The 13,022-nt window shown below is 35.7% G+C and overlaps 1 protein-coding gene across 2 annotated transcripts in view; it reads right to left on the minus strand.

Moving 5' to 3' along the window:
• FAM198B (family with sequence similarity 198, member B) overlaps positions 1–13,022 on the minus strand; it is a 48,161-nt gene continuing 35,139 nt past the window's right edge. For both annotated transcript variants that reach the window (XM_011970506.1, XM_011970505.1), the window contains exons 4-5: positions 6,199–6,425; positions 1–3,029 (exon numbers count right to left, since the gene is read on the minus strand). In XM_011970506.1, the coding sequence (XP_011825896.1) occupies positions 2,822–3,029; positions 6,199–6,425 (435 nt within the window). In that variant the 3' untranslated portion in view covers positions 1–2,821. The remainder of the gene's footprint in view (positions 3,030–6,198; positions 6,426–13,022) is intronic.

The raw sequence follows: 13,022 nt of genomic DNA on the forward strand, positions 1-13,022 counted from the left end.
TGTAAATAAATCTACATCTAGGTATTTTATTCATTATATATAAGGTAAAGTATATTTAATGACACAATAGAATAAACAGGCTATGATTACAAGTCCAAAGATTACAAATATAATGATGATATCAAATACATGCACACACAAACACAATCCAACAAAATTCTTGACTCTATTTCTTTATTCAGGGCTAAAGGTAGCAAACATTCCTTTGTACCTAGCTTTTGAAAACACATCTACAAAAGCAAATGAACTCATCTGCAAAATAAAAAGCATGTATCTTTAATTTCTAATGTTTCATTATAGATTTTTAAGATACATATTTATTTTTATATTATTAGCTTAAAGAAAGTAAGTCACACAAGAATAAGTGTTTGCATGTCTGCTAAGGTAAATTATTACATTATAAATTTGTTATGAAGTTATAAATAAAACACATATTGTGCTTATGTGAATGAAACCGCAGCATAATCGGAGTGTATTTGAAATGCACAGAGTATTCTCATTGTTTCAATAAGACAAAAGAAGAGCATTACCTATTAGAATTAAAAGCCTGGCCTTCAGCTATCCATTAGTCAAAAATAATTCATCATGAATTACTCATTGGTTACAAAACAAAATTGTTAAAAAGCAAAGGTGACTAAAATAAACATGTTCCTGGGCCTTTCATTTAATAAGCATTTTGGAATAACTGGAGGCAAATAAACGAAGTTAAACCCTCACGTGGGAGGACCAGGCTACCCAGCAGCATTGTAGCTTGAGACTCAAAAGTTAAAGCCAGCTTCTAAAAAGCCTGTTAGTCCTACCATCAATATGATAAATTTGGATAAAGATGGTAAAAAAAAAAAAAATGTTTTAAGCAGTAAAAATGCAAATATGCCACCTTGGTAAGACAAGGTGTCAGGCAACTTGCCAAAAGAGTTATTTCAAATCAGTGGCTCAAAGTAGAATTCCAGTCTCCAAACTTTTGTTAGGCTAATTTTCATTAAGAGGATGATTTATAAGATAAGAAAAGGATCTTAAAAATCCCAGAGACAGTGAGTAAAAGTGGAGACTCAAAAGAGCCAAGGAGTGCTATAAATCTGTAGAAGCGAGGGAAGCACTCAGGTCAATAGAGGGAACATTGAAGAGGAAGATAGGCCAAAGCTCAATTGTCCAGGGGGCGAGCACAGCCCATAAGGGTGCTAAAAGTAGTACATGAATGTGAGCCTAGAAAAGCTACAATTAGATTTTCAAATGATCTCTCTCTCCTTGGTCCATCTTCTCTTATACTTAAAACATTATTTTGACATTTTGTTCTACACTTGTGTCAATTAGATCTACAGATTTTTTTTCAAATCTAGCGTCTATTGTAATGTTGTTAGTAGTTCTCTTTCACACAGATATTGAGTTACCCTTGAACAGAACAAAGAAAATGTGGTGTATTTTAGCAATAACAGACATAACTGTGAAAAGACAGGAGAGAATGTATTATAAACATTCTCAAATTGTATTTTTAAACTTTCAGGAAATGAAAAAGTCACAGATTGAACTTTTAAATAAGAAGTAGGATGTGTAAGGGCAGGAGGGTAATGGTAATCTATTCTGAATTTGAAATTCTATGTGAGTATTTACCATATGTGACCATCTTGGGTATTGGTAAAGTACATAAATATGCAACACACGAACCTCTTCCAAGCTAATTTAAGAAGTGTTGAGTTTGGAGAGGATTATTTGAGGCTTAATATTGTCCAAATTTACTGTGTTAGTTCTAGCCATGAGGAAAATTGATCAGAGGCAGGTTTTAACTTATTTTGTGCATATTACTCATGTTGAAATAAGCCAGATAATATATTGAAACACCCTCAATATCGGGACCAATTCTCAATATCTGGGCAGCAACCATTAAACCAAATTAAATATAATTACATAGAACAAATGTTAAGGAATTCACTACTATTAATAAAATATACATAAATTATATTACATTGTTTGTAAAAGTAACAAAATTTTTAAAGAGACATCCATTTTAAAATGATACTCTGTAAGTACATTTTCAGATAGGTAACTTCATACTTGAGAATTATTTAATTTCTCAGCCACTAGGCATGAATTGGACTGAAACAGAGAGAGTTTAATATGTAAATTAAACTTTAATATGTAAATTGTCAGATTTGAATGATTCCATAGTGGCAACAAAAAAAATTTCTAAAAAGGAATGGAAAATATGATTCTTGCTACTTAAATGGCTGATTATTTATAGACACAATAGAAAATATACTGGTGATTTTGCAAATAAGTCAGCATTTCTGTTTAAATGTACGGTCAGTTCTGATGTTCTTGCAGGCTGTGAGCCTCAGTGTTCCAATGTAGAGTTGCCTCGGGGTAGTGTGGAGGCTGCTCTATGTTAACAATCAGCAACAGAAGAACGTCAAGAATCATTCCCATTAGTATTTGGTCAGAACAGTCAAAATGGCATAAAATATGCTTTATTAATGGAGTCAGTACCTCCGGCTTACACTTTTCTATTAAACAGCATGACAAATGTTTTCAAAACTTAGCTAGAATAATAACTGAAGCTTCTGTTGTCAGATGTTCAGATTCACACATAGCATGATGTTACAGAAAAATATAAACAAATACTTCTTAAGTAGCTTGTTTTTAAAAACTTTTTTAAGTATGCATACAGTGCTCAGTTCCATTATAGCTACTTGGTTAAAGTCATTTATTTTATGTATTCATCTACACTGCCTCATTGCTAAACACGCTTGAGGTTGATGTGCTTGATTTAAAAACAAAACCAAAAATGCATATTTATATATAACATCCTAGCCAGAAAATTCTTTTGTCATTCATTCATAGGTAATACTTTGGCCCCGTGTGCATTGATATAGGTGATAAGAATTTTGGCTCTGTGTTCTATTACATCAATAAGCTTTTCAATTCCTTGTCTACCTCCTTGACTTTCCCAATACACTTTATCAAGAAACAGAGACTGAAGGAGTTTCTGCCGTAAGTGCTGGCTCTTCAAAACAGAAACTGCAGAAGCGGGAAACCTGAAAAGATAAAACATGGTATTTCAATCTTAGTAATTGCTTAGGAATAGTACTCCTTACCCAACTGTCCTGCCTTTCATTAACCTGTCATAAATCACACTATCAAATGGTATGTTTGAGAACCAAAACATTTTTGTCACTGCCAAGATGACACTTCTCTTAATAATAATATACTAGAAGAAAGTGTTTCCAGTGAACTGAATATTCTACACCATTCAGAACATGACAGACATCTTACTTAAGGTAATTCTGTACACTCAAACAAAGGCATGGAATTGGAAAGGATTCTATTAGCCTGGCAGAAATACTTTTCTTAGTCTTAGGCTCATTTCAGCTGTGGAAACCCCTTTAATCTGTCAAGTAGAATGGTATCCTCTGACGTATCAAGGTGGGATTTTATGCAAGAAAATATGAGAGACATATTGATGATGACAACTTCAATAAAGTATTCTGCCTGAATACAAGTTACACAACTGAATTTATGTGAAATAATAAAAAATGTGTGTACTAAAATGAGACAAGAATCATTCAAACACATCAAATTAAAGAACGAATTGTCTTTGAGTCATATTATACCTCTGGAACTCTGAGGATTTAGGATCATTTTATTTAACTGGAGTACTAAGATGTTTTCAAATAAATTTAGCAAAACTCAAGTTTCAGAGAAAACTTTTAGTTCCACAATGAAAGTCTCTCTGGAAAACCTAAGACCAATTTAGAGGGGTCTTTGCTGAATTACCTTGAAAGAATGCATTGCGCTTGCTTTTCTTCATTTAGAAAGTAGAAAGCCAGGAGTCCAGCATATACATTATCTGAAGGACTTAGCAAAATTTCTAGGTCAAAAACGTAAGTAATATTTTGCTAAATCCCCAATCTGACGTTTCTCAGCTTTCATTAAAATGCTGATAAAAGCACAGTAAAAATATTTTTTAAGAGTACATTTCTAATAAACTCAGTTATACCTCAAAAACATATATACTTGCTTAAAGAGTACACTTTGCCAGAAATTTCAGGCCTTCTAAGCACCTCTTCCAAATTTCAATGGAGCACAATGGAGATGGCACAGAGAGTGCCTGAAAGCAAGTATCAGGTGCTCTAGCAGTTCTGAGGCTGCAGCAAGTAAAAAGGCCAAAGCGCTGGACAAGCTTAATGTATGCGAGGAAATGTGGAATGAAAGAACGTTTATAAGATGCTCTTAGTTACCTGAAGACATTGCTATATAGTTGAGGGGCTAAACTTTAGGGGCTCTAGTATTAAGTGGGATTTTTGCTTTATGAAGTATTAATAGTCCATGAATTGTCAATTCTATAGCCTTTCAACTAATTTAGCTGTGGCAGGATGCATGAGATGAAATCATTAAAACCATTGGATCTCCTTAGTGGTTAATCCTTTTCATAAAGGAAAGCAAAAATATTACCTGTCTCTGCACTACACTGATATAATAGTCGGAATATTCAATGCATAAATCGGGGATTAGAAAAGTCTTCATTTTTGCTTTTCAATGTGTGAATCATATTTTCAAAGAAGATTTAACTTCAAATCCATTACTCCTCATAATGCATTTAAACGTAAATCTTCTTTGAAAGAAGAAATAAAGATATTCACATTTACATGAATGTATGAAATGGATGGACTGTATTCTTCAGGCACTCCTAAGTCTAAGAGGGAATTTAGGGATTTAAGAAGACCCTGTAATATCACCCTAGTAAGTGATGTCTTAGGAAAGTCGATTTTCCCATACATAAAATTTCCTTAGCTTAAAAGAGAAAACCTGCCACACGTCCTGCCTTCAATCCACAAAGAGATGGTGAGAAACAAGTATCAACCGGGCAGGACCCGGCAAAAAACTTATAAAATCGTGTCTCATAAAACTCTCACAGGAACAGTATTGCTCTTAATGCTTAAGTACACAAAATCCACACCATGTAAGTCATCGAGTTTAGGAAGAATGATTGAAATATGCTCCAGAATATTATTAACAAGAATAATAGTAACAGAGCACACCACAGTTATTACAGAAATAACACCACAGTTATTACAGAAAAAAAAAAAATACTGAACTTGGATTTGGAGGACCTGGGTTCTAACCTCAATTTTAGACTTGCTCGTGAGCTTTCCAGCAGTCACCTAGCTTCACACAGCTGGTTACCTATTTTACCAATGAACCCTCTATTTTTAGATCTCCACCCTACAGCAGTCTCTTAGTCAATCTGATTTCTGACTAAGGTGGGAAGTATGGAGAGTGGCTCTGCCCACTATGCGGTGGAACTTGAAATCCAGCCACAATTTCCACTGCTGGGGTTGAACAGCTCACGCTTTATAGCTGGGTTCTTGCCATTACTAAGTGTCTTAATGTCCTTTATTTCCAACAGATGTATGATCAAGTGTGCCATGAGCAACCACTGTGTTTTAACTTCTGCATTGCAGAACTCCTTCTTTGGTTCCCTCTCCACTCTGCATTCTTTCTGAGTCTTGCCGGATGTCCCCAAATCTTTGAGATCTTTCCTGAATTCTTGGTCAACCCTTAGTAAATAAATAATTCTTCCCTAACTAGCCTCCATAAACCCTCTCTCAGGTGTTAGATACTTTTCCCCTCAATCTATGTCTCCTTGAAGGATTTCAAAATGCTGAAAAATCCTCCTGCTGAATTCAACAGCCAGCTGTCCTTTGAGACTATGCCTTACTTACCAGATTGGCTGTCATTCTCCACTGCATTCATAAAAGTCACTTGAGTTCATTATAAATTTGGACATTCTGCCATGTCAATATTTGCATGTCTATTAGTTCTTCCCATGTCCTATCTTATGCCTAATAGTGGAGCCTCCACCACCTGCTTATCCCTGCTCTGCCAAATCCTATGCCAGAGGTCCCTGCACTCTTGCAACAAAACCCACATGGATTTTCCCAATGAGAACCAAGCAACATCATGAATGTGAAATGTAGTATGCGCTTTGTAGGCGGTATGGGTTGGCGATAGAGGCGCTACGGCTGCACTCTCGTTCTGTTCTTCTTGGGTTTGTTTCCCTTCTTGGGTCTCCATTCCCAGATTCCACATTCACAATGATTTTCAAGGGTTAAAATGATCAGATGTAAGATGTGAGTTTTCTCAGAACCTTGCTACTTATCTAATATAAATGTGATGTCCTGCAGATGTTACTATAAAACTTACTCTTTGATGCCTTCTAACAATTTGAAGTTTAAGTTATCTTCACTCCTGTCAAAGAAACCCTTGTTGTCTATAAAAACCAAATGCCTTGGGTCATGCTTTCGCTGGATAATGTGTGCTAGAGCCGCAGAACCTTGGTTGTCACATTTTGGCCTCAATCCATTCTGTACACAGGTATCTTCCTTGCGAGGTCTGAATCCACAGCAATTTGTATCTAAGCGATTATAAATCTGTAAATGGAAAACACAAAATCCAAGATGCTGAGTGAAAACAAAACTTGGGAAAGTTACAAGATTTTCAAAAACCAGTGCTTTCTCAACAGCTGACTTGCCAGAATCTAAGAGGGCCAGGCTCATTTAATTAAAGGCAACTGTCAGAACAAGTCCAAGGTTCATATCCTTCTGACTCAGTCATAGTTATGAGCATTTCCAGCTTCTGCTAATAGATCCAAAGTCAGATTATCCAAGTCAGGCATCTCCACCCTAAATATTCAAAGTTCCCACTGACATCACATACCGACACATGGCCAGCAGAATCTCTGACTCCATGCACGACAGAAGAAACACCATTGTACTTCTATGTGTCTGGAAGGCTCTGTCTTGTTTTCTCCCTCAGGTGGTTTATGGGAAACTGGAGTTACTTCATTGCCACAAAAAGTTTATTGCAACCCCTAGCCTACCTGGACTTCAGTATTACAGTAGTCTAACTCGAAATTACATAGAAAAAATCTATTGAAAAGATGTGAGACCCAATCATAAAAACTAAAAGCACTATCTAAATGGAGGCCACAGCTAGAATCTAAACAAGTGAACAAAATGGGCTTCTTGAAGTTTATTATGGGAGTTAAGGATACCATCCTATAGAAGAGGGTAACCAGATTAATTAGAAAAAGAAGAATTGCTTAATTCCATTTCCTTTGGGCAAGGAAAGAAATAATATTTATGAATCAGGTAAAATAAAGCCTGGGCAAAGGAACTAGATAAATTTAAGTCAAATCTCTGCTTTCACACTTCTGAGCTCTGCAACCTTGTGCAGATTCCTTTTCATCACTGACCCTCAATTTAAACGCCTGAGTAAGAGGAATGATACTCTTTACCTTGAACACTTGGTAGAAAGATTGATGAAAATATGTGTACACCCTCCAGCCCTGTCCCAAGCATCTATAAGACACTCAAAAAATGAAAACTACTATTACTCTTGTTGAGACACACCTACATACTCTCCAAAGTTATTTACCTCAAAACAAGCTTCTAAGACAAAAAGTAATTTATCCATTTTAAATGAAGAAAAATTCAGCCTCAGAGACATTAAGTAACCTGTCCTGGGTAGAATATTAGTAAGTAAGTAGCAAAGTTAGGATTTAGACATAGATTTGTTTGTCTCCAAAATTTCACAATTTTTTTTCCCCAGTATGTCACATTGAATGGTTTTAGGCTAACTAGTCAGAGTTTGTACATGTGCTTACGAGTCAAAAGATAGACAGATACTGCCACTTTTATTCTTTTGGTATTAAATTCCCATCTTTTTCTCATCCTCCTGTGTTTCTGCAGCTCCCATGGAGCTGTTCAGGAGACCAACTGCTTAGAAAGGGATGCAGTAAGCAGTGCCAAAGTTTAGCCTACTTTGCAATGATCGTTTATTCACTTATCCAACAAACACTTATTGAACATCTTCTACATCCTATCAGTGAGCCAGGCACCAAGGTAAATGTTGCCCAAGGTCAGCACCTCTCCATCGTTACCACTTCCAGTGGAAATTGAAATAGTTATTTAGTTTTGCTTCGCTACCAGAGCAAGCTTCAAGAATTGGACAAAGGACTTTCTTCTCTGTTTTCTGTATGTAAATAGACTTTGTATCAAATACCATGCTTGAGATAAAGGATTGTAAGAGAAGTTAGCATAAGCCAATTTTCTATGAAGTTTATGTAAAACTGGTCACATGGGTGGCGAGCGAGCAACCAAGCATTTGCACCAGTCAAAGGGTACACTGCTGGCCTAGAAACAGTCACAGAAAAGGAGGGCTCTGTCAAGATTGGTTCCAATCCCTGAGCCATGGGACCATAAATCTAACCCATAGCTTATCCAAAAAGTTACAGAGGCTGACTCCAGGGAACAGTACGTTACCACTGCTTGTTAATGTGCATTTGTTTGACATGAACATAAGAAGGTTTCCCAAAGGTGAGCAAGAGTGCCCCGAGCAAATCACTGTAGGTTAGAATAGCACATGAAACTAAAAAAGCACAAATTAGAAACTTTTAGAAAAATTTATTGAGCCCTTTCTTCTCAATTTCAGTCATTTTATGCAGTACCTTCACTGACTTTGAATATAAGAGAAATAAAATGACATAAAAGAGACTGCATCTGATTGCCAATTATTTAAGTTAAGATCAGAAAGAACATGAAAACTAACTTCTAAAAGCTGCTTCCCATCCAATCACCTTTTTTTAAAATATACATTAACTAACGATTCTCAAAGAATCTGTGTACCATTTTATCATCATCCTTGTTTCATCTAGTTATATTAACATTAAAAATTTTAAAGCCTAAATCTTATTTAATTTTGACTACAATATCAAAGTCTGTTATATTGGACATACGTGTTTTGAATATAACCCTTAAAGAAAACTCTACCAAACATTTCTTAAATGCTTCTTCAAACCCTAAGTTCTTCCATCATTGTGGGTTTCATAGTAGTGGGGAAAGGACTAAAATACATAGCTACATTTGTACTGTTTCTATAACAAAACCATGAGTATTATATATTTATGTTAAATAATAAGCTCTTTAGAGATAAGGCCCTTTCAGTACTTCTGTAAACATTATATTTTTCTATTTTTAAACTACACAAAAGCATTAAAAGTTAAAGGTGGAAAAGATTGATTTAGGTCATCTTCTTGTTTCCTTACCAACATTAGATTTTTTGCTACAGTGTACTTTTAAAGTACTTCGTCTGATCCAATTCTGAATGACTCAACAGTCTGTGATGATTTCGCCACTTCCCTGACAGACCGTTGTACCATCCAGATCTAACAGACATTATTATTGAAAACAGGTGTGTGTGTTCAGCCCAAATTCTCTTCTAGAAAATGTTGCCGCTCATTTTTTTCAGATCTATATACGTACTTGATGGCTCCCTCTCTCTATATAAATAAAATATATATACATGCGTGCGCATGTGCACAAACACTGTGTGTACACCTACAGATGTAAAATCAACTGTAAGTTCTCAAATAATCTAGGTTTTACTTCGTTTTCCTTATCCTCCAACTATAGTAAATTATGTCTTTGTATTATTGCCTTTGTCTAGCAAGGGCTTATGTACCTCTTAATTCATGTTCTCTAGCTCTTCTCAGAATTTTGTTTATAGCCTTTCTTTTGAATTCACATTCAATATACCAAAAATAACTTGACCACAAAAACGTAATCTACTCCCTTAAATTCAGTGCCATTTTGTTAGGCAGTTAATTTAGTTATCTATTGAGCATATTTATGCTTACTTTTAAGACTGCTTATCTATTTTTTAAAGCCTAATAAAGCACATCCTACATAGCTATGAATCCATAATATGGTTTTAATATACTTGTTTAGTGCACACATTAAAACAATCACTTAACTACTGCATGATTAAGCACTGTAGTGGACATCTTCGTGTCTATGTAGGTAATTATCCTACAAAGAAGGCTATTTGGGGATAAATTTTGTCAGCTAAGCAATGGTGAGTGTTAGTCCTCATTATTACTGCTTGTTCAAATTCACGTCTTCTCATTCTTTAAAACAGGAATATCTTTTGCAAAACTGATCTTCTGCATCTTAAAATACTGCCAACCACCATTTTCCATAAAACGACTCTTTTCTTTCTTAGGAAAATACATGTTTTCAATGTTTACCTAACTAAAATTGTACTCAGAAAAACCCAGGTGTTCCAGCCAAAATTTTGTTGGTGGTGGTGGGATATTTTTAGATATATTTCCTTCTTCTAAAGTTTTTTTTAAATTCCATTTTCCTTTGGTAGTGTTAGTTTTGCCTGTAGGAAAAAAGTATCTTATGAGTGATTCAGATTATGCTTGCAGCACCAACACAAGGGTGCCTCTGCTGCACTGTCCTAGTTCCCCAAAACCCATTAGAAATCTGCAAAAACCCAAAGATGTTCCATCCCTATGCACACTACCCACACCAGCCATGTCTTCAAAAATGGGTCTATCAAGAAATTGTGTCAGTTTCTTCATATCTTCTTTTTCCTCAAAACAATATGATTAAATCACTAATTTCAGGCAATGCTTGGATGAAGGCAATAAAAAGCACTATATTTTGGCCAGGCATGGTGGCTCATGCCTGTAATCCCAGCATTTTGGGAGGCTGAGGTGGGCGGATCACGAGGTCAGGAGTTCGAGACCAGCCTGGCTAACATGGTGAAACCCTTCTCTACTAAAGTTACAAAAAACATTAGCTGGGCATGGTGGCATGTGCCTGTAATCCCAGCTACTCGGGAAACTGAGGAGAATCATTTGAACCTGGGAAGCAGAGGTTGCAGTGAGCTGAGATCGCCCCATTGCACTCAAGCCTGGGCGACAGGGTGAGACTCCGTCTCAAAAAAAAAAAGTGCTATATTTTTATTTTATGTATATATATAATGCTGTTAATATTAATAGCAGTTTTATATTGAGTGCTTAGTATGTGCCAGGAACTGTATACTTAATGATTCACATGTATTATTTCATTTAATCCTCATAGTAACCTTAAGACATAGGTGATACCAATAGTCTCATTTGATAAATGAGGAAACTGAGGCACAAAAGGGCTAGTTGACCTCCTCAAGGCCCCTCAACTCTTAAATGACAGAACTCTAAGGATTCCAGTCCAGGTATCTATGGTTTTAAAGTCCATGCTCTTATCCATCCTGATTGTATCTCTCAGGTTTAGTCTCCAAAATGATACTGCAAAAAGCAAGCGCATTTGTGTAGAATGTTAAATGATACTGAATTTAAAATATTAGTTATAAGGGTTTCATCAGAAATACAAAGAACTTCAGTAGGATTTCAGAGAAAAACTCGTGAAGGAGATGACATTACAGTTAAATTTTAAGAGCCAGGCGGCATTAGCTAAAAACCAGGAAAGGCATGGAGGTAAGAAATCCAAAGGCATCTTTAGAGATACAATGAGTGTATTTGGCCAGTGCTTCTCTATGTGGACTATTGTTTTGTTAAATAAATAATGATTAATCATTAGATAAATAAAATTTTTTAAATGGAAAATACCAGATAGACATCTTGTTAGATTCAACAGACAAAATTATTCTATCAAATTATTATCAAAGTTTCTAAATGCTTACTTTGTGTTATCTCATGAACTGGTATGAAGTGGCATGCGTCCTTGGATCATATTTTGAGTAGCTCGGTACAAGACCACATTACTGAGAGTAAGGGGAACATTAGGGCAGGTAGTCAGAGAGAAAGGTGGAGAAGAGTATTGTTACCTAGGTGCAGTTATGTGCACCTACAGTCCCAGCTACTCAAGAGGCTGAGGCAGGAGGATCGCTTGAGCCCAGGAGTTCAAATCGAGCCTGGGTAACATAACCCCATCCCCTCACTCCCCAAAAAATGCACTGTGCCTATTAAAAAAAAAAAAAAAAACTAAAAATGTTTTATGTGTCTGCAAGTTTCATTTTTATTTTCTTATGCAGAGCTGGAAGAAAGGTTGAAGGCAAGGGAGCAGGTCATCAGGTGAAAACATTAAAAGAATGAAAACCAAAGGGAATACAGGCAGAACGTACTTGACAGATAAAAACAGGGTAAAATGAGGATGTTCTTCCTAACATAGGTAGGAAATTCCCAACATCGAAATGTTATTCTCATTCAAATCTGTTAGTTAAATTAGATAAACTTCTGTTTTTCCACCTCTGTTTTCCACCTCTTTAAGGGTCTAAGTGAGGGTATAATCACAAGCGTCTATGTAGGTGTGTGTGTTTCTGGTTTGGTAAGTCAGCATCTTAAGATCCGCACCATCTCTTTTCAAATGATTCGTTTTCAGCATTTAAAAACTGCATCTTTAGAAAGAAAAACGCATATCAGAGAGAAAGTATAAATATGCAATAAGACATGTAATTGGTGGAATTTAACATTCACCATAGTAATTCACTCAATGCCTAGCACATAGTAGGCACTCAATAAATGTTTGTTATTAGATGAACCCTGCTAAAAGTTGGCACCCACTTTGTATATGGCTATTTACAATGCTCCTCCAAAGCACTGTCTTATATTGGGAAGAGTCAAATAAACAAAATGATGGTGGCTTATCAAAGTAATGGATTTTTAAAAATGTAGCATACACTGAATAAAGTACAAAAAAAAATGAACAGGCCAAATAATGGAATGGCCTGTGCTTGTTATGTGCTTTTGGTTACTTTCTTCATGTGGGTTTAAATTAACTAACCATGGATAATGAATTCTCGTATCTCACAGAGGGTCCGCCATAATGCCATGTATGTAATGGGCATTCGATAAATACATACTGGGCAGGTTGACAGAAATAACCAAAGGAAATTCTTTTCTACAATTAGTAGTTTTCTGGAAGATTTCTTTCAATCCAAGTTACCTCATTGGATATCTCATTTAGAAAAAAGTTCCATTTACAACAATTATTTTAATTATTTCAAAAAGGGAAAAAGACAGTGAGAATTGTTATCATTATCAGCACCCCTTCAGACAGACAGATACAAAAACATATGGACTTGTTTATCAGATAATAACTTACACTGGAAAATCCCTTCACATGAATTTGCCTTGATGAAAACCATTGTATGGTTACCATATTATCAACGGAACTAGAGTT

This window comes from Mandrillus leucophaeus, unplaced genomic scaffold (assembly GCF_000951045.1).
Source record: "Mandrillus leucophaeus isolate KB7577 unplaced genomic scaffold, Mleu.le_1.0 Scaffold95, whole genome shotgun sequence".
Taxonomy (NCBI): domain Eukaryota; kingdom Metazoa; phylum Chordata; class Mammalia; order Primates; family Cercopithecidae; genus Mandrillus; species Mandrillus leucophaeus.